We start from the raw sequence: 22,786 nt of genomic DNA on the forward strand, positions 1-22,786 counted from the left end.
GACGGCGGCACCGAAGATTCGTGGCTCACGTTCACCCGTATATGCGACACCTCACAAGCCCCGCAACAAGCATCCGCTGCCCTACACACCTGGCGACCGGAACTAGCCTCTCCGCAGCTAAACCACCGTTACTCTCTACTCTCTTCAACTTGCTTTGTCTTGCCGCTCGCTGTTGCTCGCCTTAATCTTTTGTATCGTAATTCTTTCTCGCCTAGCAGTGATGCATCGTTATTAACCTTGTGGTGTTTTCTCATGTTAACACGTTTGTTGGGATCATACCTGCGTTCTTGTTGATTTCCTCGCGCCTGACTAAGTGACGGTATTTTGTTAAGTTTGATGTTAAATTATTTTGTTGTTGTTCATTACACAAGACAAAAAGTTTGTTACTGAATCCGTCTACGTCTCATACATATGGTCAACGGCTAATCGGGCGTGGCCTGTATCGCCGGTCAGCGGTGCGAAGCTCATCTTTTGCGCGCGGGGTGCAAAAGTTTTTCGCTGCACCCCTTCCAAACTTAGGGAGAGTGCAGCGATGGGCAGGTAATCCCAGTTAATGATAATCTCGGCGCCAACCAATCATCAAGCCGCCCACAATATCCTCCCCCTCTGTCCCTCAAGTTTCTTAAGTTGTTTTAAGTCTCAAATCAGTTTTAGCTACAGTGCACCGAGACTAATCATCCGAGACGCTTCCGGTAGCGACGTCAAGAGGTGCAGGTTCAAAACGTGGTAAGACCAAAAATCTATTGGAGCGTCATTTATTTTCGGGAGATTTTAGTTGCTGTACGGTGAGGATGAACATATAAGGACTGACAGATGAAACAAAAAGCGTAATCACGCGAATACTAACGACGTTCATAATTCGTGTCTAGCACATGGCAATGTTTCTCCTGATCACATATAGACTAAGCGATGGAAAGTGACCGCTCTGCATGATGCAAGAAAAAGGCTGGTGCCGTTGGCTGACGTTTTCGGGAACGCGAGCACCTATGTCAGGGTAGTAAGGGCGTCCGCCTTTCTACTGCTTCACGAAAATCCAGCTTCGGATTTTCATGTCGCGGCTTGCCGTTGGGTTCGCGGCACTGTTCTTGAAGGCGTTCCGAGAAGTGCCACGGATGATGCATCTTTTCTATCAGGGTAGCGAGGGAGTGATTGACGACGCTCTCACCAAATCCGGCCACATTTTTATTGATGATGTTAATTTCTGGCTGTTAACTAACATTGCGAAATCGGTCCGTAGGGCAGCATGCAAATACCTCTTTAAAAGTGGACCATTAGGCGCGCATTTTTTAGGAAACTAAAAATAGTCGTATTTGTTTTCAGGCGCGTTGTATGACCAATTTACCAACGGAGAAAAGGTTGCAAAAAGCTCGCACTTTGGAAGCAATGGTAAACTAGACTCGTAAATATTTGAACTGTTGTTGCTGGCTTATATATTGTCACTGTTTTACGACCACATTGGTTTGTGTGGTTTAACTTTCCAAGACTGACCTTTGAGATTCGCCACTCGAAGGTTCTCGGCGAATTTTGACCCCGTGGGGTTCCTCAATCAGCTTTTACGACTGAAATAAAAAAGCCACAGATGAGGAAAACTGTTAGATTAGCACTGAGATGGAGTTCATTTGACAGGCAATTGCCGATCGTGTTCGGGAAATTAACAGAATTCGTAGAAAGGAACATATATAATAGTTGCACTTTTTCAGCACATACCGATGGGGCACAAACTGGTAGGCTCAAAAGAGCCTCGTAGTTAAGCTGAGGGCAGTGCATCGCGCTATTGAAAAAAAGGTAATAGCTACGACGTTAAGGAAATTGAAGAGAGATGAATGAGTTAGGGAACGAACTTGAGTGAGCTGACATTAATAGGAAATGGGTACAAGGGAAGCCTGACGCAGCGGGGGCTAGCAGAGAGATCTGTGGATGGATGAGACAGTGAAGTTTGCGAAGATAAGGTTGCTTCGTCTGGCGTCGGACGGAGTTAATTAGACATCACTAGGAGTGGCACTTGTGCTTAGGTTGATGACGGTAGGTTCGCAGAGCTTCTTGACACGGGCCACATAAATCTGTTATGAACAAAACAGATATGGAGAAGACAAAAATGGATCACGGGAAGATTTTATTTCCTTAAGCTTCCTCATCTGTCCGTCATTTACGTGTCGTCTGCTTCATAACCGCTCGCTGCTTCACAAATTAAGTTTCACGAAAAAGGATAATAAACGATATGGCTGTGAACACACTTCCAAAAAACAAATAAGAACTCAGTGGTATTATCCATCCAGCATTCCATTATCGTGGAAGCGTATAAAACAGAGAGGCTCAGCCTATACTATTACACACACTAAAGGCACGGAACTTGCCGTAACCTAGTTGCTGTGCGGTAAGATGGCAAAGTTTTTTGCAGCTTGCATACCCACTGTCAGCATCGTGTTGCTAACTTCTCCGCTGGCCTCCTGCAAAGCAAAGCACGAGCTAAAGCACGACATTGCTGATGCTTTCAAGGTAAGTTTTCTTTAAACGTGCTCCCTGGCAAGATCACTGCGGAGGACTTCCGGTCGCTTTCACGGGGATGAGTATGTTTTGGAGCAGCTTGAGAGTTTATGAAACGAACGCTGCGTGTGTAAAAAAATGCAGACGTGGTTCAGATAAAACAATTGTCAAAAATTCTACAGGGCTAAGTGCGTGCGCCTACGATTGCAATAAGTTTTGCATTGCACTTTGCTAGAGTTCGTATTAAAAGTTCTGGAAGGTAGATGATAGGCGTTCAGGTCGACGTGAATTCTGAGTCATAATTATGAGTATGGTTGTGAAATGTATGTACCACTAGTGAAATTACCGCGAAATTTGTTCGTCTACTGTAGAGCTGGCTCACAGCAGCATTAAGCTTTTATAGCGCTTGCGAATGACCACAAACATTGCTCCCTTACTGTAGAGCTACCTTGGAGCAGCATTCAGCTTTTACAGCGCTTGCGAAGTGAGCGCGAAGTTTGTTCACCTACTGTAGGGCTGGCTCACAGCAGTATTCAGCTTTTACAGCGCTGGCGGAATAACCGCGAAATTTGTTCGTCTGTTGCAGATTTGCCTCGCAGGAGTATTCAGTTTTTACAGCGCTTCCGGCTCTAGCTTAGTTTTCCAGGTCTATAAAGTAACTTTGTTGTAAGTAAAAGACGTAGGAACTTTTTCACTCTCTTTTGCTACCTCAAAACTAACGTGACCAAAGGTATGAACGAGGGAGTGAGAGAAGGAAGAGGAAAGAAGCCTTCGTAAGGGTAAACTCTGGATTAAAGACAACTATCTGGGATTCTTTACCGTCTTCCTTTAATCGAAACGCGCCAACAGCATGAGAGGCTTGGACTCCCTAGCTTTCGTTTACCAGCCATACGGCAATCCAGTCAGTGAGCGACCTCGAACCAGAGTTAGAAGAATAGAATTAGCCAAAAAGAACCAAGGCGAAGGAAACAGATCGCGCGTGAAGAAAAAATGATGGTCGGTTTGCGTAGTTCAGCCAAACGCGAAGTACGCGCGCTAGCACTTAGGTTTCCACTTCGGTTCTCATGTTGTAACCCAGGGTTCACGGATAGCATTTGTTCGGATCGCGATTACGGGATAATGTTCATATATGCGGAACCGGTGATTCTATCTATTTATATATTGCTCAGAATTTTCCTTTAAGTCCTTACAAGTGGCGCGGCTGTCAGGCGATGCGCCACTCACATTCGATGGCAGGGGCTGCTATCGGCGGGACTTCGGTTTCTATGGTTCGGCTGCAATCCACGTTGCAGCCAGTTGCAGCACGTTGCTCTTCCCGTACAGCTTTTCGCGGTCAATTGAACTGACGCCTCACACGGTGGGCATACTGCTCACCTGCCTTCCGAGTGGTGGGCAGGTGAGCAGCCTACGACGAAATAGCCTTCATGAAGAGAGGCAAACATACGACTAAAAGCGGGGAATGGCCACTGTAAGTTTTAGCGCATCAAAACAGCAAATATACAGACTGTTGCAAAGGTAAACGCTCACTATGTGAAATCTGCTTGTTATCGCTCGCTAATGCTGAAGATGACGTGGACTTATAATTAATTCTGATGAAATGAAGAAAGTGCATCATTCAAGCTTCTATTGAAATAGGAAGACTGTCGTATGCCATCTCTGCGTGAAATGCTAGAGCGAATAAGCGAGCGGTTTAACCGACCGAAGCATTTTACGGTGCGCACATGGTGTTGCAACAGTCAATATTATTTGTTTAAAAGACGTTTTCTTTCAACTTATGGTAGCAAGCAAAGGCCGTGTTTGTATTTGTTATACCAGCTGAAATGTTGGGCAAAGCTTTCGAATAACGTGCATTTTCAGCAGTGCGAAAAACGAACGTAAAAGTCAGATAAAGACATATCTGAACGTTCTGTGCGTCAGAAAATTATTGCCCGTATCTCGGATGATATCGCCGGTTCGGCTGCATTGTTCTTTCTTTTATGACCTAGTTCATCATTAAAAACTCTATTTAAAATAAAATCCAGGGTCTTCAGTTATTGTCGAGCTCATTAAAGTCTGTACGGATCCTCACCTCCCTCTCCGTGGTTGACGGGGTAGCTACGTGTTTAATGTCGTTTTATGCACGACCCGACGGCCACGGGTAAAGGTCACTGCAATATCGAAACATTCTTGTTTAAAAATTCAGAGGGCACTTTGTTCACCTAAAGTGCGGTGAGTCGAAAGCCTCAAGCGCAGTGTTGCTGCTTGTGTCACTAATGTGTTGTTAAGATGTTAAGCTTCCACTCTAAGAGGGAAACGCGACAGTGTCTTGCAATTCTGTCAGGTAGTCCATAGAACGCCATCGCCCGTTCTGTAATTACAAACAGGCTCTTTCCCAAACCTACATATACTAAACAAAATGCACCCTACCATATACGCGGACAAATGTCCCTGGTGCGACGGAAAACCTACTCTCTATCACATCACATGGGCCTGCCAAAAGATAGACGTGGTCCCCAAAATACAAAACCCGAGTGCGGAGCAGTGGGAGACTCTGCTGTCCAGCGACCGCTGTGAAGACCAAGAAGGTCTGGTACAGCGAGCTCAACGGGCGGCAGTGGCCAGCGGAGCCCTGGACTGAGGGCAACCGACCACTGATTAGAGGCGGACGACTTTGACAGAGAAGACTCCTGGGGGTAAAATCAAGCAGAAAACGTCTCTGAAGATGCTCCCAAACCGCAGGAAAAAGGACTAGAGTAAAATAAAGTTTTTCCTTCCTTCCTTCCTTCCTTCCTTCCTTCCTTCTACGCCTTGCTCGTCGGTAAATTGGATTTTGGGGAAAGAAAATCTATCTATCTCGCATACCTCGGTGGACACCTGAACCTCGTCGTAACGGGAAGGGAGGAAGAAGGGAGTGAACGAAGACACCGTATTGCTGCTTACAACGCTGAGGCACTGCTGCTTACAACGATGAGGCATTAAAGGCTACCGCCTTAAAATTTTAAGGCGGAAGCCTTTAATGCATCATCCTTGTAAGCAGGAGCTGTCGACAGAAATGTCACGCTTTTCAATTGGTCGAAACGGTCGTGACGTCACAGTGCGCGAATTTCAAACGGGGCCAATTGTACTTTGGCTACTAACCGTGCAACCAATTAAAGGGATCGTATAGTGATGCTCCAAGTAAGTTTGACTTTAGTTAATTGCTTACTTAACCAATTAGTCTAAACACCCTTTCTAGTCAGACCAGATAAATAATTCAAACCGAGTAAGAAATTGGCCGCGCTTGGGAATCGAACCCCGGTCTCCGGAGTGCGAGTCGAGCACGCTACCACTCCGCCATGCCAGCTCGATGGTTTGGAGTGAACACAGGTGCGTCTAGTGAATACGGTGTCTTCGTTCACTCTCATCTTCCTCCCTTCCCGTTACGGCGAGGTTTAGGTGTCCACCGAGATATGAGATACAGATACATTTCCTGTCCTCAAAAACCAATTTACCGACGAGCAATGCGCATTTGTCCGCGTTTCAGATTGGTCCAAACTGTGACGTCAGCGCCCGCGCATTTTGACGGGTGTCCACCGAAATATGTGAGGCAGTTACTGCGAAACTTCCTTTCCTCAAATACAATTTTCGACTAGTGTCTACTGGGTCTTTGTTGACACTATCTTACGCAAACATACGAAGCATCATGCCCATGCGCGAATTAGTTTGCTCTCTGCTTGACGATAACGAATCTAATATTCTTGTTCTTACCGAAACATGGCTAAATCCTGACATTACAGACGACGAAATTCTTCCTGATAACCATTCTTATAATATTTACCGCAAAGATCGAACTAGCAAGAGAGGCGGGGGCGTTCTTCTTGGTGTTAAAAAATCATTATCTTCACTTATTATCGACTCGAACTCATCTCTTGAGATTGTATGGGTTGAAGTAATAATAAATTCGACCAAACTACTGGTAGGTGCCTGTTACCGTCCACCTGACTACAGCACTTCTTTCGTTACAGAACTACGCAATAGCATATCCACGGCCCTCCAGCTCTGTCCTGCGCATTCAGTTTACGGTGATTTTAACTTTCCGCTCATAAATTGGCGTAATCTATCATAATCTTGTCGAACATCTGTGGATTTTCTTAACTTAACTTTAGATCTTAACCTGTTCCAGGTCGTTAACAAACCAACCCGTGGTACTAACATTCTAGACCTTATACTCACCAACACCCCCGAAACCGTTGAATCCGTAGTTCACCTAAACGGCTTTAGTGATCACGATCTACTTCAGGTTACAATTAGTGTTCCACTACCCTTTTCAGGGATCTCAAAGAAAATAATACGTGATTATAACAAAGCAAACTACTCTGAAATAAACAATGAACTTGAAGTATTTTTCAACCGCACGCTACTTCCTTCTTTTTATAATCGCTCGGTGGAAGATAACTGGGTATGTTTCAAGAATAAAATGTCTGCTCTAATTAACAAATATATCCCGTTGATCTCGATAGCAAATGACAAAACAAATCCTTGGTTTACTAATGCCCTACGTAAGCTCAGGAATAAAAAGAAACGTCGGTACAATACCGCTAAACGCGTCAATAATGCTCCTTCGTGGGAAAGGTACAGCCTTTGCTTAAAAACGTACTGTTTTGCCTTAGCTGCAGCCAAAAATAAATATTTCTCCACAGATTTACCTTCTCTCTTAAATTCGAATCCGAAAAAGTTTTGGCGAATTATATCACCTGACCGTGACTCTAACAAGATAGCCTTGCATAGCGATACAAATACTCCCCTCCCTGACAATGAGTGCCCCTCTGCGTTTAATACGTTTTTTTCATCGATTTTCAGCCGCGAGGATCATACCAATGTACCTGATGTTGCTGACTATGACTGGCCATTCATGGAAAGTATTGAAATCTCGGTGGAGGGAATTGCATGTCTTATTAATAATTTGAAGATTTCTACTTCATCTGGTATTGACAATATTAGTTCCAAGATATTAAAAAATACCATTTCTATATCCAGTAACATTCTGTACCATATATTCAAGCAGTCTTTGTCATCGGGACAGCTGCCTAATGACTGGAAAATGGCAAAAATCATACCCATATTTAAAACTGGGAATAAACACTCCCCGGAAAATTACCGTCCAATTTCATTGACCTGCATTTGCTGCAAGACGCTGGAACATATAATTGCTTCTCATATTTATAATCACCTCGAGTCCAATAATTTCTTTTTTCGCCATCAACATGGTTTCAGGAAAGGATTATCATGTGAGACACAGTTACTCGAATTCACGACTGACCTGCACCTTAACATGAATAATAACCAGCAGACCGATTGCATTTTCCTTGACTTTTCCAAAGCCTTTGATCGTGTAGCTCATTGTCGCCTTATTGCTAAATTAACTGCACTTCGATTTGACTCCTTCACCCTAACATGGCTTCGAAATTTTCTTTCGAATCGTCAACAGTTCACAGTAGTTAATAATATTGCTTCGTCTCCTACTTACGTTACTTCTGGTGTGCCTCAGGGCAGCGTTTTGGGCCCTTTACTCTTCCTAATTTACATAAATGATTTGCCACTTAATGTTTCTTCTCGCTTACGTATTTTCGCTGATGACTGCATTATTTACAGATCAATTAACAGTACTGACGACCACCTGGCCCTTCAAAATGACCTTAGCCTAATTCATAGTTAGTGTAACACCTGGTTAATGGCTTTAAATGTGTCAAAATGTCAGGTAATTTCTTTTAGTCGTAAGCGTGATAACTCACATTTTTTATACAACGTCAATAATAAAGAATTGTTACATACAGTATCGTATAAATATTTGGGTGTTCAACTAACCGAAAACCTCTCCTGGACAGACCATATTGCAGCCGTTTGCGCAAAAGCTTCAAGGACATTAGGTTACCTACGTCGTAATCTGGGTAATTCACCTTCCAACATCCGAAAATTGGCCTATCAGACATTTGTTCGTCCACAGCTCGAATATGCATCATCCATTTGGTCCCCACATCCTACATACTTAACCGACATGCTTGAATCAGTCCAGAACCGAGCTGCCCGTTTCATTTCACGTAATTATAGCCATCACTCCAGCGTAACGCAAATGAAACTCGATCATTCCATACAGCCTTTAGTTCTTCGCCGTTATATCGCTCTGTTATCCTTGTTTCACAAATATGTTTATAATGCCACACAATCCACACTTCATACCCAGACCGCCTCGAACACGTCTCGTCGATTAAATAACCACTTAAGTTTTGCGCGCATGTACGGTACGACACATGCTTTTAACTTTTCCGCACTCCCTACCGCCATTCGCTTGTGGAACAATCTGCCTGATCACATTGCTTCCGAGTCAGATCAAGAAAAATTTCGTCATCTCCTACACGAGCATTTTTCACAATAGCACTTACAAATCACTTTATCTTGTCTCTTACACTTGGCAATCTGCTTTGAACTTCTTGTGATTTTCTTTTTTCATTGCTACCTCGCTCTTGTGAATTGCTATTTTATGCTGCGTCGTGTGTTCACTTGTATGCCTTGTATATATTATTGCTTTTTTGCGTCTTTTTCCCTGAATATCACTTCACGAATTGTACTCCCTGATATGGTCATTTTTTGTGTTTTTTGCGTTTTTCTTTTTTCTTTTTTTTACTTTCTAGTATTAATGCCTTACGTTAAGTTTTACTCATGTTATTTCCTTAAGTGTACCTTTGTGGCCTTTCATTACTACAGTTGTTCCTGTTTCATGTTTTGCTGCTTACTCTGTAACCCCCCTTACACAATGCCCCTATGGGGCCTGTAAGGTATTTTAAATAAATAAATAAATATGTGAGACAGTTAATGCGTAATTACCTGTCCTCAAATACAATTTTCATTTTCTTTATTACGGCCCCTCTTTCTTCTTTCACTCACACTTGCTCCCTTCCTGTACGGTACGGCTCAGGTATCCACCGAGATGACATAGAATTACAGCCCCATTTCCTATCTTCAAAAAGCGGTGCGTTCAAAGGGCAACGCATCGCGCCGAACGGGTGGTGGCGTTTCTTAGACTCCGTGGAAGCGCTGCAACACGCTGTCGCGTTCCACTCCTGAAGGCGAAGCTTAAGCGTCATTAATTGGCAGTTAATTAATGCACCAACAAAATGCGCAGTGAACAACAATCGCGTAGCAGAAAGCAGCACTCAGGCTTTGGCCTTTCACCACATTAGCTGCTAAAGTTCCTCGTAATTTTTTTAAGGCGGAAGCCTTTAATGCCTCATCGTTGTAAGCAGGAGCTGTCGACAGAAATGTCACGCTTTTCAATTGGTCGAAATGGTCGTGACGTCACAGTGCGCGAATTTCAAAAGGGGCCAATTGTACTTTGGCTAGTAACCATGCAACCAATTAAAGGGATCGTATAGTGATGCTCCAACTAAGTGGGACTGAGTTAGTTGATTGCTTAATTAACCAATTAGCCTAAATAGGCTTTCTAGTCAGACGAGATAAATAAATAAAACAGGGAAGGAATTTGGTCAAGTTGCGGAATCGAACCCCAGTCTCCGGAGTGCGAGACGAGCACGGTAACCACTCCGCCATGCCAGCTCGATGGTTTGGAATGAACAAAGGAGCGTATAGTGAATACAGTGTCTTCGTTCACTCCCATCTTCCTCCCGTCCCTTAAGACGAGGTTCAGGTGCCCACCGCGATATGCGAGACAGATATATTTCCTTTCCTCAAAAACTAATTTACCGACAAGCAAGATGTAGAGCCCAATGGGTGATGGCGTTCTGTGGAGTTCCTGGCAGCGTTGCAAGACGCTATCGCGTTCCACACTAGGACGCGCAGCTTAAAATCGTAACCACACATCAGTGACATTAGCAGCAACACCGCGCTTAATGCTTTCGCCTCTCCGCGCTTTAGGTCAACAAAGCGCCCCCTGAATTTTTTCATCCATTTCTTGCAGCCGCGAAGTCGAATATGCGTGTATTTGGGCAAGTAACTTTCCACTGCCGCAAAGAAAATTTGCTCGACAGAATTCGGAACTTTGTCTCTTTACCTACATATAGGTCGTATTGCATGCGGTCATGTGGTGGGATAAAGTGACAATATCAAACTTTCAGCGCACAATTTCCAATAATATTTATTCATGCGATTCTGAATGCGTTATTAAATCAAAATAATCGTATTATTAGGTACCGCGCTTGATTTGACCATTAATAGGTAATACCTTTCCATCCCACCATAATCTCCGAATGCCATTTAATCAGTTGTAGGTCCCTATAAAAAGCGAAAGTTTGTGCCTTTCGAGGAACTCCAAACGTATTACAAACGTAGACATCAAATTTCTGAAGGCAGTGGGTGTTTTACACATCAGGTGATATTCCTCTTGTTGTACGTATGTGAGCTAGGTTTAATTGAGCTTCGAAGGTGCATCATCGCACTTTCTTGGATTAGTACGCTTGTCAGATTACAGGCTAACCTCTCCAACCCTATTAAAGAACGCCACATTCTCATCTAACGCGGAGTAGAGTTGAAAAAAGGGACTGTTCGAGGATTAATGACTTCACAGCATTTTGTCATTGATACACCCCAAAGTACCCATGTGGCACCAAATGAAACTTTGTTTTCTAATCATCTGCTGTGGAGACGCTGTAAACACCATGAATTGGCACCACTTTTATTGCGAGTTCTTTCACTTCCGACACTGATTTACTCAGCGCCGCAGCACCATCTCTACCCCTTTTCGTTGCTTAATTTACAATGCAGGTGCCGTCGACCTCGAATATTTTTTCTTTTCATCTATGGCCTGGGCCACGGAGGCTACTAGGGCTCAAGGTCTCCCGACTGTGTGATTCACTATTCTCCCTCCTTTAAATGCTGCCAACAAAATGTTCATCAATCAATCAACCATAAATTTGATACAAGGTGGTGCAGCCTTCCATTGGAGCCATATGGCTGCTATGGTTTCCTTCGACGTGTGCAGAGCACGAGCTTTATATTACAGCTTCTATACTACCTGTCAACTTCTTCCACTTCAGCACAAAAATCGTCAATTAAATGAGCAAACGAAGGTATTACTTTACTGAAAACCATTTGCACGCGCTTATGGAAACCTTCTACCACCCTTTCCCGTAATTTCTTGTGCTGTGCTACATGCAGTCTATACCTTTTGTTAAACTTCATTACGATCACTACTAAACCTTCAATGTGATGGGGAAGTGATTTAGGCTTCGCCTTTTTTTGTGCGTAATAAGAGTCTTGATTGCTGTTCTCTGCTGTCTCCGAGTCACAAAACTAGAACACATTTAATCCCCGTTAACTTTTCAATCAGCACAGCTGTCGCAAACGCTCCCTTGTAGTGATCTAAAATTATACGTTTTCACGTTCGGTTTCTAAGGGCGAGTCGCCTGCATGCAGACTCTTTTATGATCTTCGGCTGTATCAACCCGTTACCGCTGCCATTGAGAAGCATCGCAACAGATTTGGTGCTGTGGATATCCAATTGGCCCTTGATGCTTGGCATAAAGCCATGTTTAACATCTCAAAATGGGAAAGGTTATACATAACTGCTAACTAGGCTCATATAAGTAATGCCATGGTGAAGCAAATATCACACCGAACGCAGCAGCGCACATTTGTCCTTTCCCCATATGTTTTTCATACCTCCGACCGTTGTGCGTAATTCTACTGCTGCCAAAATACTAGGTGAAATATATTATTTATACAATTTATATTCAATACCTCTAAGACCCCATGGGGGTGGTGTTTTACATGTGGGGTAAGCTACTGCTACTATTTGTTTGCACTGCAAATGCAGAGATATACGTACAGTACTGGTGGTGGTGGTGGAAAGCACACACACACACACACACACACACACACACACACACACACACACACACACACACACACACACACACACACACACACACACACACACACACACACACACACACACACACGCACGCACGCACGCACGCACGCACGCACGCACGCACGCACGCACGCACACGCGCACACGCGCGCACACGCACACGCACACACACACACACACACGCACACGCACACACACACACACGCGCGCGCGCAGCAACGCACGTTCACGCGCGCACACGCGCACGCGCACGCACACGCGCACACACACACACACACACACACACACACACACGCACGCGCAGCAACGCACGTTCACGCGCGCACACACACACACACGTAGAGATAGAGAGAGATAGAGTGGAGTTCGGGGCTTCCCCCAGTGGGCAGCCTTCTACATACTAGGCAGGGTGCCATGTCCAAGACCCCGTTGGTAGAAGCTGCCGGGCCCTTTGGGCCAAGGCGCGACCTGGAGGTCCTAGCAGTTGAGAAGAGCTGCCTGTGTTCTGCTGTGTTCTGCTGGCAGGCCCAAACCTTGTGGCAGGTGTCAGCCACCTCCCCACAGTGCGAGCACCAGCCAGTGAGCATAGTGTCCAAGTGTTCCATTATAGCCGGGTATATAAGATTATTCGTAAAAAGTCGGAGGAGCCCGCGTTCGTCTCCTTTCCCAGGCCATTTTTGCCGGGATGGCTGGTGTTGATGTTCTTTTGATATTATTTCAGAATTTCACCCCAGAGGAATAAGGGTACCTCATACAGACTCTGACACGGTGCTGGAGCAAGAAACCTCGGATGAGAGCATAGGAAACAGTGACAAAAGTGCTCATTTTTCATTAGACGCTCAACAAAAGCAGCATTGATGATATTACACGACGATAACGAGCACCAAATAAGACGACGCTGAAACAATTATGTTGCGCTAATTGAGCCGCCAACCGGCCGTCACAGTGTATGACCTCTGATTACGTGTTCCTCTGCCAAGGAACGAAAGTGTTTATTCAACCGTTATTAACGTTTTTAGGTGTCAAGGCACGACTGTAGGCTTTTTTTTTTAATAGAGGCGCAGATCTAGAGCAATTTGTGCGCTATCAAAGGAACAAAAATCAGTAAAGAGAACATTTTGCGAAAACTATATTTTCTAAACGAGGTTCATCAACAAGTGCATTCCTTACATTGCAGGATGATTACCTGCACTACAGTGGATGGGGAGTATTCAATTATCCGGAGTTAATAACCCCCCAACCAGCCGCAACGCGATCGCTTCAAGCACACGTGCGGTTCTGCGTAAAAGAGAGCGAGGTGTGAGGCTCATTGCTGTAAACTTTCTTCCGAAGTCAAGATGGGACCACTGCTTTCGATAGCGGTGTTAGGCGTATGCATTCTGCTGGCGGTGCCCGGAAGTCGGTGTAAGGCGAAGCATCAGCTTACGCATGGAGTCGTAGATGCCTTCAAGGCACGTGAGGAATTTTTTGTCTTCTCCGCATTGAGCTGTACGGCATAGTCGCTACCATTACTAACAATCAGCACTGTGCGTGTAGTTTACTTTTCTAGGGAACAATGGCGCTATCTCAGTTCACTTCATTCCGAGCCGGCCAGGGAAGAGTTGCAGAAAAAAGATGTGGTTGAGAGTCCAAGTTATTTCAACTTCATCCGCAAAGAAAAATGCATCACTTCAACCCAAATCTAAGAAGCGCATTGAACAATCGCAAATACATTCCATATACCAAACACTGTACAAGCGAATTTTTCTGTATCTAGCGAAGGACGCATTTGTCGTGTAGAGGAGAGGCGAAGCTGATTTTTAGGTCTCTTTACTTTTATTTGACCTTCATGTACAAATTGAGTGCATATTTTTAGGCTTTAAAAACCTTTTGATTCTGTTCTCCATATTATGTTATTGCATAAATTATCTGTCCTTTATCTTACCATTCTGCAAATAACTGGATTCAGTTTTGTGTGCAGGATCGCATGCGCAGCGTTGTCATTAATGGCTCACAATCTGATTACGTTGCCATTACTTCGGGAGTTCGCAAAGGGTCTTGTTTAGGACCCTTATTCTTTCTTGAGTATATTAATAATATTCTTCACGATCTTTCATGCAAAATACGTCTGCATGCAAATGATTGCGTCACTTATCACTGCATTAAGTGTTTTTCTGACCATGATCATCTGCAACAATGCCTGCACTGTATACAGCGCTGGTGCGTGAAGTGAAAAACTTCTCTTGATATCTTTAAGTGTCAGTTTGTCTTCTTTACGCGCAAGCGCCATCCATACCTGTTTCATTACACTTTACTTACTGTACGAATATCGTGAGTGAGTACAAATCCTTGGGGCTAATTTTTCATGTAAACTAACCTGGAGTGAGCATGTTAAATGTATTTGAGGAAGGGCTTGTAAATCAGTGAATTTCATCAAACGGAATTTCAGAAAAGCACCTCCTAAAATTATAGAACAAATTTATTAACGTAATAAATACACTGGAGTACGCCTGTGCAGCATGGGACCTACAAAACTAAAATTGTTTCCGACATGCTTGAGAGGGCACAAAGTCATGCAGCTCAATTTTTTCGTAATAATTAGAACTTTACGTTTTTTGTTACATTACTTAAAAGGACTATGCACTAAATTAATTGCGATTACGTAAAGCAGACGAGGGATAGGCATTCCGTCACTCGCCACCCCAGCGCAAGAATTTATGAGCTAGCATCAATAACAACGAAGTTACAGATGATTAAAAATCACGCTCCTCCTCTCCCCCCTCAAATTGTACACGTGGGAAACCAAGAAAAAAATAAAGAAAACAGCTCTGGGACTGAGCCCTGCACATGAATACGTCATTCGCTGACGTTCGGTTTGCGACTTCCGGTTGTCGCACCAAGCCTCATCCAGCAGCAGCGTTGGCAGCGTCTCTCAGGTCTCTCTTCGCCTTCCTGGATTGCGGCGCACGTCAGATTTATTTGCTTGTCACTACGACAAAGGCACTGCGAGTTGTTCCCGAACTACCGACAGAAAGAGACGGCAGAGGTAAATTGAAAACATATGCTTGAAGGCAATGCCATGGCTCGCGCTTGCCCGAGGGGGTCGCGCGGCGGCTCCAGCAGACGATTTTCACGGCTACCGGAAGCGTGTCCGTGACGTCGTGGCTGCCATGGCTCCAGCGAATGCCAACGTGTGGTGGCCTGCCGACGTCACGGGGCTAGTGACGTCTATTTTCTCCATTTTGGTTTCGAAGTTGGTCACTACGAAGACACCAATCGGCCCGCGAATTTTAAAAAACACGGTACTTAAAAATTCACAATAAATTGCGGGCTCAATTCCGAAGACTCATACTTGGTGTGAATGCTTCTTAGCATCACTTCTAAATATTGAAAACATTTACAAGCGACTTTTAATTCATTGAATAGTCCCTTTAAGGATTTTTTGAATGGGAAGTATTTAGCAGGCACAGAAAAAAGATGCCTTTGGAAATGCTCTTCACAACATATCCCGGCATAGTTAGTCCAAAAAAGGAAGCTTAATTTTTGCCTCCTCATTTTACATCTAAGAGCCCCGTGCATCATTTCAAAAGAAGAGTCTTTCCTTATTCATTTTTTCCACACTACAGCAGCGAATGGAATAAACTACCCTATAAAATTGCTGAATGCAAAAGTGAAATGCTGTTTTGGGCTGTTCTGTAGGATGTGCAACAACTTGCGGGGCGTATTTTTTGTTTATTCATTTGCTGTCCGTTCCTTAAATTTTTTTTTCAATCTAATGTTATTAAATTTTCGTTATTATTGTTTCCTCCCATACGCCTCATTCTAACAATATGTAACCTCCCGGCCGCAACAATACCTTCGGGTACTGCATGTATTCTGAATAAAAAATAATTATATACCGGTTTAATCAGAAATTTGAGCACGACCAAAAGGCGCTTTCGTGCTACCATCTAACGAAACGTTTTGCCTTGGATAGCGTACTTTATCGTCAAATTCTTTCTAATAACTATCGCCATGCCCTTAAATTTTATCTCGACTCAGTAACAGCATGGTGTTCTGCCTGGCTCATGCAAGTTATTCTTTTGTAAATAAAATTTGTCTTTTACTAACCTAATGTCTCGAATTCAAACACCGTATTCCTTAAAAATACTCCGCTCGAGTTAGTAACGACGGATAAGTAGCTAGGATTGCAGCTTTATTCCAGCTTAGCATGAATCCGCCATATTAAGCTTTTCTTGCGTCCGCTGATCGGTCATTAAGTCTCTCAAAACATAACATAAAGCACACTGCCTCCCACCTCCCAACACCTGTTCTCGCGAGTGTCAATGGACCTGAAATTTAATATGCTTCTGCTTTTTGTACCCTCATCAAACACACTTATTAATAAGACACAATGGTGGCGACCTCGAGCAGTTCGTTCTATTCAATCTTTTTACGAACGTTATATCAGCTTCGCAGCCTTAAGGAATGCGCAGGTCTTCAGGAGTTTAGACATGTTAGACATGGTTAGACATGAAGTAGTATTGCTTTCGCAATAAAAACTGGTTTGGTTTGGTTAATGGGGTTTAACGCCCAAAAGCGACTAAGGCTAGGGGGACGCCGCAGTGAAGGGCTCCGGAAATTTCGACCACATGCGGTTATTTAACGTGCACTGACATCGCACAGTACAGGGGCCCTTAGAATTTCGCCCCCATCGAAATTCTACCGCCGCGGCCGGGATCGAACCAGCGTCTTTCGGGCCAGCAGCCGAGCGCCGTAACCACTGAGCCACCGCGGCGGGTGAAAACAAAAACTTACCTGGCGTCTAATGGCTATGCTGTGAAATTCTATTTCGTGGCAGATCTTTAGAGATTTCGACTACGGAGTTGCCATTCTGGACATTGATCAGGACGGAAAACTGGACTGCCTGACCTCCAGGCGAACGGAATTTGACGAAAACGGGCCAAGCGCAACGTATGTCTGGATTCTGCCAGGCATCAACGGCAAAGAAAAGTAAGCGTTAAGGTCCTACGTTTTCGCTGACTGGAAGCGTTGCTTTGGTTCGTTTATAGCAGGCAATTTAGGAGCTTGTGCTTTGACCGATTTATTTACTTGCGCATAATGTATTTATTTGTGTAGCTCTGTCTCGTTCCGCTTTGATAGATCGGAAAATTTGACACATCATCAGAAGTTCCTATTAAACCAAGACGATGAAGTGTATCCGGCGCTTCTAAGGGTGACAAAATACTGCATAACATATTAGAGAGTGGGCTACGCATGTCTCGGCTATTTATATCTCACGGAGATTTTTATATGCTTCTAGCGCAGCAGCTGCTAATTCAGGAATCCCCACAGAAATTTTCTACTCGCAAAGAGACAGCTAGAAGGTATTCTATGAAGGCACCAAGGGTCGAGTTGGTGTGGAAAAGGATGGCGTTAAAATATCTTTTTTTTTTTGCTGGACCCTTTGCCTTCCAATTACTGTGCTTCCACAGTCGATGAAACGAAGCGTTTGCACATCGCTGCCTGTCATTTTAGAACTGAATTTATTTACACTAATTTACAAAAAAAAGCGCTCGAACAGCAGTACACCTAAAACAAGCTCGAGGATAGGGCAGAGAAAGATGCTCTTCGGTGGCATGTTCTAAACATTCGGTTCCCCCCACTGTTGAAACTCTTTTTAAGACTTCCTACCGAAACATAAACAGTTCAATGATGCCGCGACTATCCTACGGAAGTTTCGAAGTGCACGCTTTTGCGCGCCTTTGGTGTTTGCCGACCTCCGAGAGAGATACACCGGTCGTTCTCACGGGGTCTTTAGAACGGCAAGAACGAGTAATAGGCTCAGCTGAAAACATCGCTGTAGCCGTCCCTGAATCACAGTAGAAGGATTAGAACTACGTCCAGTTCTAGAGATCGCGGCTGCAGATTTTACGAAGCACTTGTACGATTCTAGAAAATGAATATCAATATCGTCAAACAGAAGTTTTCTATGCGCCAACTCTGACAGGCTTATGGAAGGGGAATTCAGATGAAACTCCTTACTTCCTTCAAGTCGGCAGCTCATTTCTTGAAATTCAATACTGCACAGCGGAATGCGCCCATGACGTAACTGGATAAATAAATCTTCTCCACAATGTGAGGAAAAGCAGGCACGAAATGTTCTTTTTCACTTAAATTGTGTCCCATAATGTTTTAAATAAAGATGCACATAACCCCATTAAGTCTCTTCGCAATTTGAATATTTGAATTCGACACCCTCACTGCAAACAAGCGCTATAATTCATGTGAAAAAGGCAGCGCCTAATCCATCATGCGCTCTGTGACCGCCTATTCTGGATGGAAATTTGAAACAAAGGACTAGGGTGACATTTACAACCGTCGGATATAAAAATACGCGCCATAGCCTCCGCGCAGATCAGAAATCCACGAGTGCAGACACGACTTATATATGGTCATATATAAAATTGTCAGCTTCTAATGCGCTCTTGCTTCTTTTTCAGAAAAAACGTAACCTTCCATGTTCGGGCCGGATCTACGCCCAACAAGCCTGTGTTCACGGTCGGCGACGGTAAATATTAGCGACCTCCATCAAAAATGCATCAGTGCAATAGCGCAGTTTAAAAGATTTTTACTTTCCTTCACTTCTTGATCTTATCTCCTCTGCAGCCGCTGCGTAAAATACTTTCGTAAGGTTGCAACTATTGCCCGGCTTCTATTGAACTCATTGAAAGAAAAGCAGAAGTGGTTATAGGCTCGTCTCAGCGTAAAAAATATGAACTCTATTGCTTGCAATGAATGCAAAATACTGAACGGCACGTAACCGCACACCGTGCGCTCGCATAAAACCACTTGTTAAATGTAATCGTTCTACTAGAGCAAAATTGTAACGTTGATCAGAGGTACAATTTAACACATTTGAAATAAAAGCAAAGGCAAAAACTTGGTCATATTATATATACGGGTACGTTTGACCGCGCCAACGGTAGATGATGTGTGCCTTGTACCACAAGTTTTGTCCCCCTTTTTTTTCTCTAGCGAAGATCATTCCCAGAACTTATAAGGCTACATAATAGCAAGTTATCTTAAGTTACACTGTTGTGCTTGAAAAACAAAAGGCGCAAGTGTTTAAACACAGCCTGTATAAAAGCGAGGAAGGTGAAGTGTGGCACACTGGGCTGCCGTTCTTTTGTTACGAACAGACTTTCATATTCATTCTCTTTTCTGATGATTAGAATCAAAAATTATTTCTTTCTTGTGCGCTGTTCTAGTTCGTTTTTAATGCATTAATCCTGAAGTCAGCGGTCCATGAAAGATCACAGGGAATTCAACAAGCTTCTTGCTCTAATAACGCAGGTGGAGCCCCTGAGCAAACCGGGAACGTCATCTACTCGGACTACAAGACGTGCGCTGTTTTTGAGCTTCCATTTGAAGGCATTGAAGGTAAAAAAAAAATCTTGTCAGGAGAAGCACGAATTCAGTTATATCGCCTCTCTCTTGAAGAAAAAAAAAACGTGAATCTGTGGAGATACTTGAATCTACCACGCGTGTGAAATGCATTGATTTAGCATAATTTGCATTTTTTTCGCTGATGTCACCGGCTCTTGAAAACTGTGGCAGACGCAGTTGCTGTTCCTATTGGGGTTTCTCAGTTATAGAATGTGTTAGATTTGCAATCAATGTTCTGATAATGCGCGTATAAATAAAGAATAGTTTGAAATAGTGAAGCCATTTTCAGTGCAATAAAAATTATCGCATATCTATGTTACAGGTGGTCACTTCGTAAATATAGCGGCAGGATCATGTTATAAGCTTTGTAATCAAAAAGCAGGAATCGAACAGCCTTTATTATAAGAGCGAATCGCACTATAAGAGCTTGGCATGACCACAATGAAAACATGAGAAAAGGAGCTACCCATGATATTACAGAAGGCATACATTTGACGTCAGCACAGATAAAAGAGAATTTAATGCCTTTTGAATCGTTGACGGTGCCGTGTTGCAGAAAAACCGGTGTTGTCGCTATTGTTGGCCATGCGCCAAAGATCACGATGGAAGCCAATAAATATAAAATTTAGGAAAAGGACAGCGAATGCTCGGATTTCCGCAGAAATTCTCAGTGGATTTTTTTTAACCAAAGGAAATGGAAAATGGGTTAATTTGGGTTTGGGTGGGACTCCAACCGAGGGCCTTCGCATTGCCAGGCGGGCAGGTAGGTCCGTTTGATTCAAGCTGAATAACTGGGGACCTAGTGATTGCGTTGTGGTCTTTTAACTTGATACAATATTTTCTAGATATGTACAGGGTCGTTCACTCTTAGTTAGAATAAGCTAGCGCATGGCCATGGTTTTTGGAGGGTCACTGCGTCCGAAACAGCTGCGCATCGAAACGAAGTGGCAGATGACGCGAAGCACCACGTCCAGGTACACCTTCTCCTGCGTCAATTTGCTGCTGTGATCGACTGTGTCGCATGCAGTGGCCCTCTGAGGAGTGCGGAAATGCACTAGCGTATTCTAAGAGTGGACGACCCTGTACTGGTGCTTACACAGGCATTTATGAGAATGGTAATTAATAATTACGCAATTATATGAAATTTAACGTTTGTATCGTGAAGGCTCACGTAATTTAAAATTACTTCCCGGTGTATGAGGGATATTTCAATGGGTAAAATTTCATTCGGGCATCCCTTAATAATGTGTGTGGGAATTAGGGAGCAAAGTTATTAGCTGGTGTTCTGTGTGTGCTGTGCTGATTGATTGGATTTAATTGATGAATTGTGTCATGGGTTCTACTCTTAAAAGAGAAGCTTGAGTGTCCCCCAAGTTTTTGTTAGGGGTCTTGCCAAAGTTAACATTTTTTATATCTTTGACCTTGTCGTTTCAAGTTTGATACGTTATCAAGACGTAATTCTTTTCGGACCGATACAGTGTTGATTAGAGGCTTTCGTATGGAATAAAAAGAACACAAAAAGCGTATCTTCTAAACCAGGGCCCAGATTTGTGATTGCTCCCAACGAACCTGACAATACGAGGACAATTGCTCGTGTCGAAACGTTGACTGCGCACCCTGAGGCACCTCCTTCCCCTTCTGTGTTCACTTTATGTGCTGCCACTTTTAGCTGCGTTTGTTTCAAGAGTAGTTGGATCATTACTAAAGACGTATTACTGAAGGATTATGAAGTATTTTTATGGTACAAGAATATCTGTGGCCAAAAAGCGCCATGGCACAAAGTGTTGTCGTCTACTCAAGGTGGGCTCAGACCCACTTCCCAGGCATTTCATCCTTGTATCTACTGTATCACCAGTGGGTACCCGGCGGCGCTGGTGATCAAAACCCCTGCGGGGCCTGAGTACTTCGTATCGCAACTTACAGCACACAGCACAATTATGCGCACGTTGAGAATACATAGCACTCTGCACCTTTATGTCCGATGTGCTCTGAGTTGCGCTATGAAGTAATCCTTCTTGAGACTGAACCAATTTAGGTCAATAATTACCCGCTTTTAATAAAGAGCAAAATACTAATAATATCTTCCATAAGCTGTGGCGTCTTTTGCAACTGGGGCGTTGTTACCAATGGTACAAAGTAAAAGTATGTATGAGGACGAGAATCTCAGCAAAACGAGCAGGCCTCAGGCAGGCTCCTTACATAGATGACATTTGCACATAGAATTAGTAAAGGAGGGTGTTTTTTGTAATGTTTCCTCGTAACGCCTTCATTTTTCAAATCATATGAAATATAATTGCGGCCGCTCTACAACAACACTGGATATTCACATGGGCTTTTCTCGGTGCCATTACAGAATGCATGCTGTGGGCGTCGAAGGAGGCTCAAGACAACGTTCCGCAGCACTGCTTTGACCAGTTTGAAGACAACTGCGACTTCAGAAATACAGCATACGACAAAGAGACTTGCAGTCAGTTGGAAGACGACGCCTAAAACAATGTTATCGAAGCAACGCTTTCTGAAAGAGACTTAAGATGAAGTTTTGCTTTGTATACGCATTAGGCAAAAATAAATCTTCCATTCCGTTGAAACCGTATGGCAATTTCAAAATAAGGAAATTATAACCGTACTAACAGAGGCATACAAAACTAGTCAGACACTGAACAACCGTAAATGTTGTTGTAAATACGCCATGGCTCTCTGCGATCTTCTAAACCATCCATTCATCCATCCATCCCAAGTTCCACGTCACCAGCACTGTTTGCGTCGTTCTTTTGGGTCCTGAGACCATTGCATGTGGCAAGAATATTCGTGGCTCGCAAAGAATTATTGGGAATGCAGGCATACTGCACATCCTACGTGGCGCATCGCTCTTCAGCGATAGCCGGTATTGGCTATAAAACGCAGCTGACGACGCGATTGTGTTCGTGTCGTTACACCCGGGACCCGGAAAAAAAACAAAATTTGCTACGAGGAAAGGAAAACCCTAGTGACCTTCGCTTTGCACAACTATCAACAACGACATGAGTTCAGGGATGAAGGAGGAAATGGAAGATG

General features: G+C 43.7%; 1 protein-coding gene across 1 annotated transcript; it reads left to right on the top strand.

Moving 5' to 3' along the window:
* The first annotated feature begins 2,379 nt into the window (after window positions 1–2,379).
* Window positions 2,380–22,230, top strand: LOC149342076 (uncharacterized). The gene is made up of 5 exons (XM_089544379.1): window positions 2,380–2,496; window positions 17,145–17,296; window positions 18,787–18,854; window positions 19,640–19,726; window positions 22,086–22,230. The coding sequence occupies exons 1-5, from the start codon at window positions 2,380–2,382 to the stop codon at window positions 22,220–22,222; spliced, it is 561 nt and encodes a 186-aa protein (XP_089400505.1). The 3' UTR covers window positions 22,223–22,230.
* The last annotated feature ends 556 nt before the right edge of the window (window positions 22,231–22,786 follow it).

This window comes from Amblyomma mixtum, chromosome 5 (assembly GCF_055824585.1).
Source record: "Amblyomma mixtum isolate Tamu chromosome 5, ASM5582458v1, whole genome shotgun sequence".
NCBI classification, from domain to species: Eukaryota; Metazoa; Arthropoda; class Arachnida; order Ixodida; family Ixodidae; genus Amblyomma; species Amblyomma mixtum.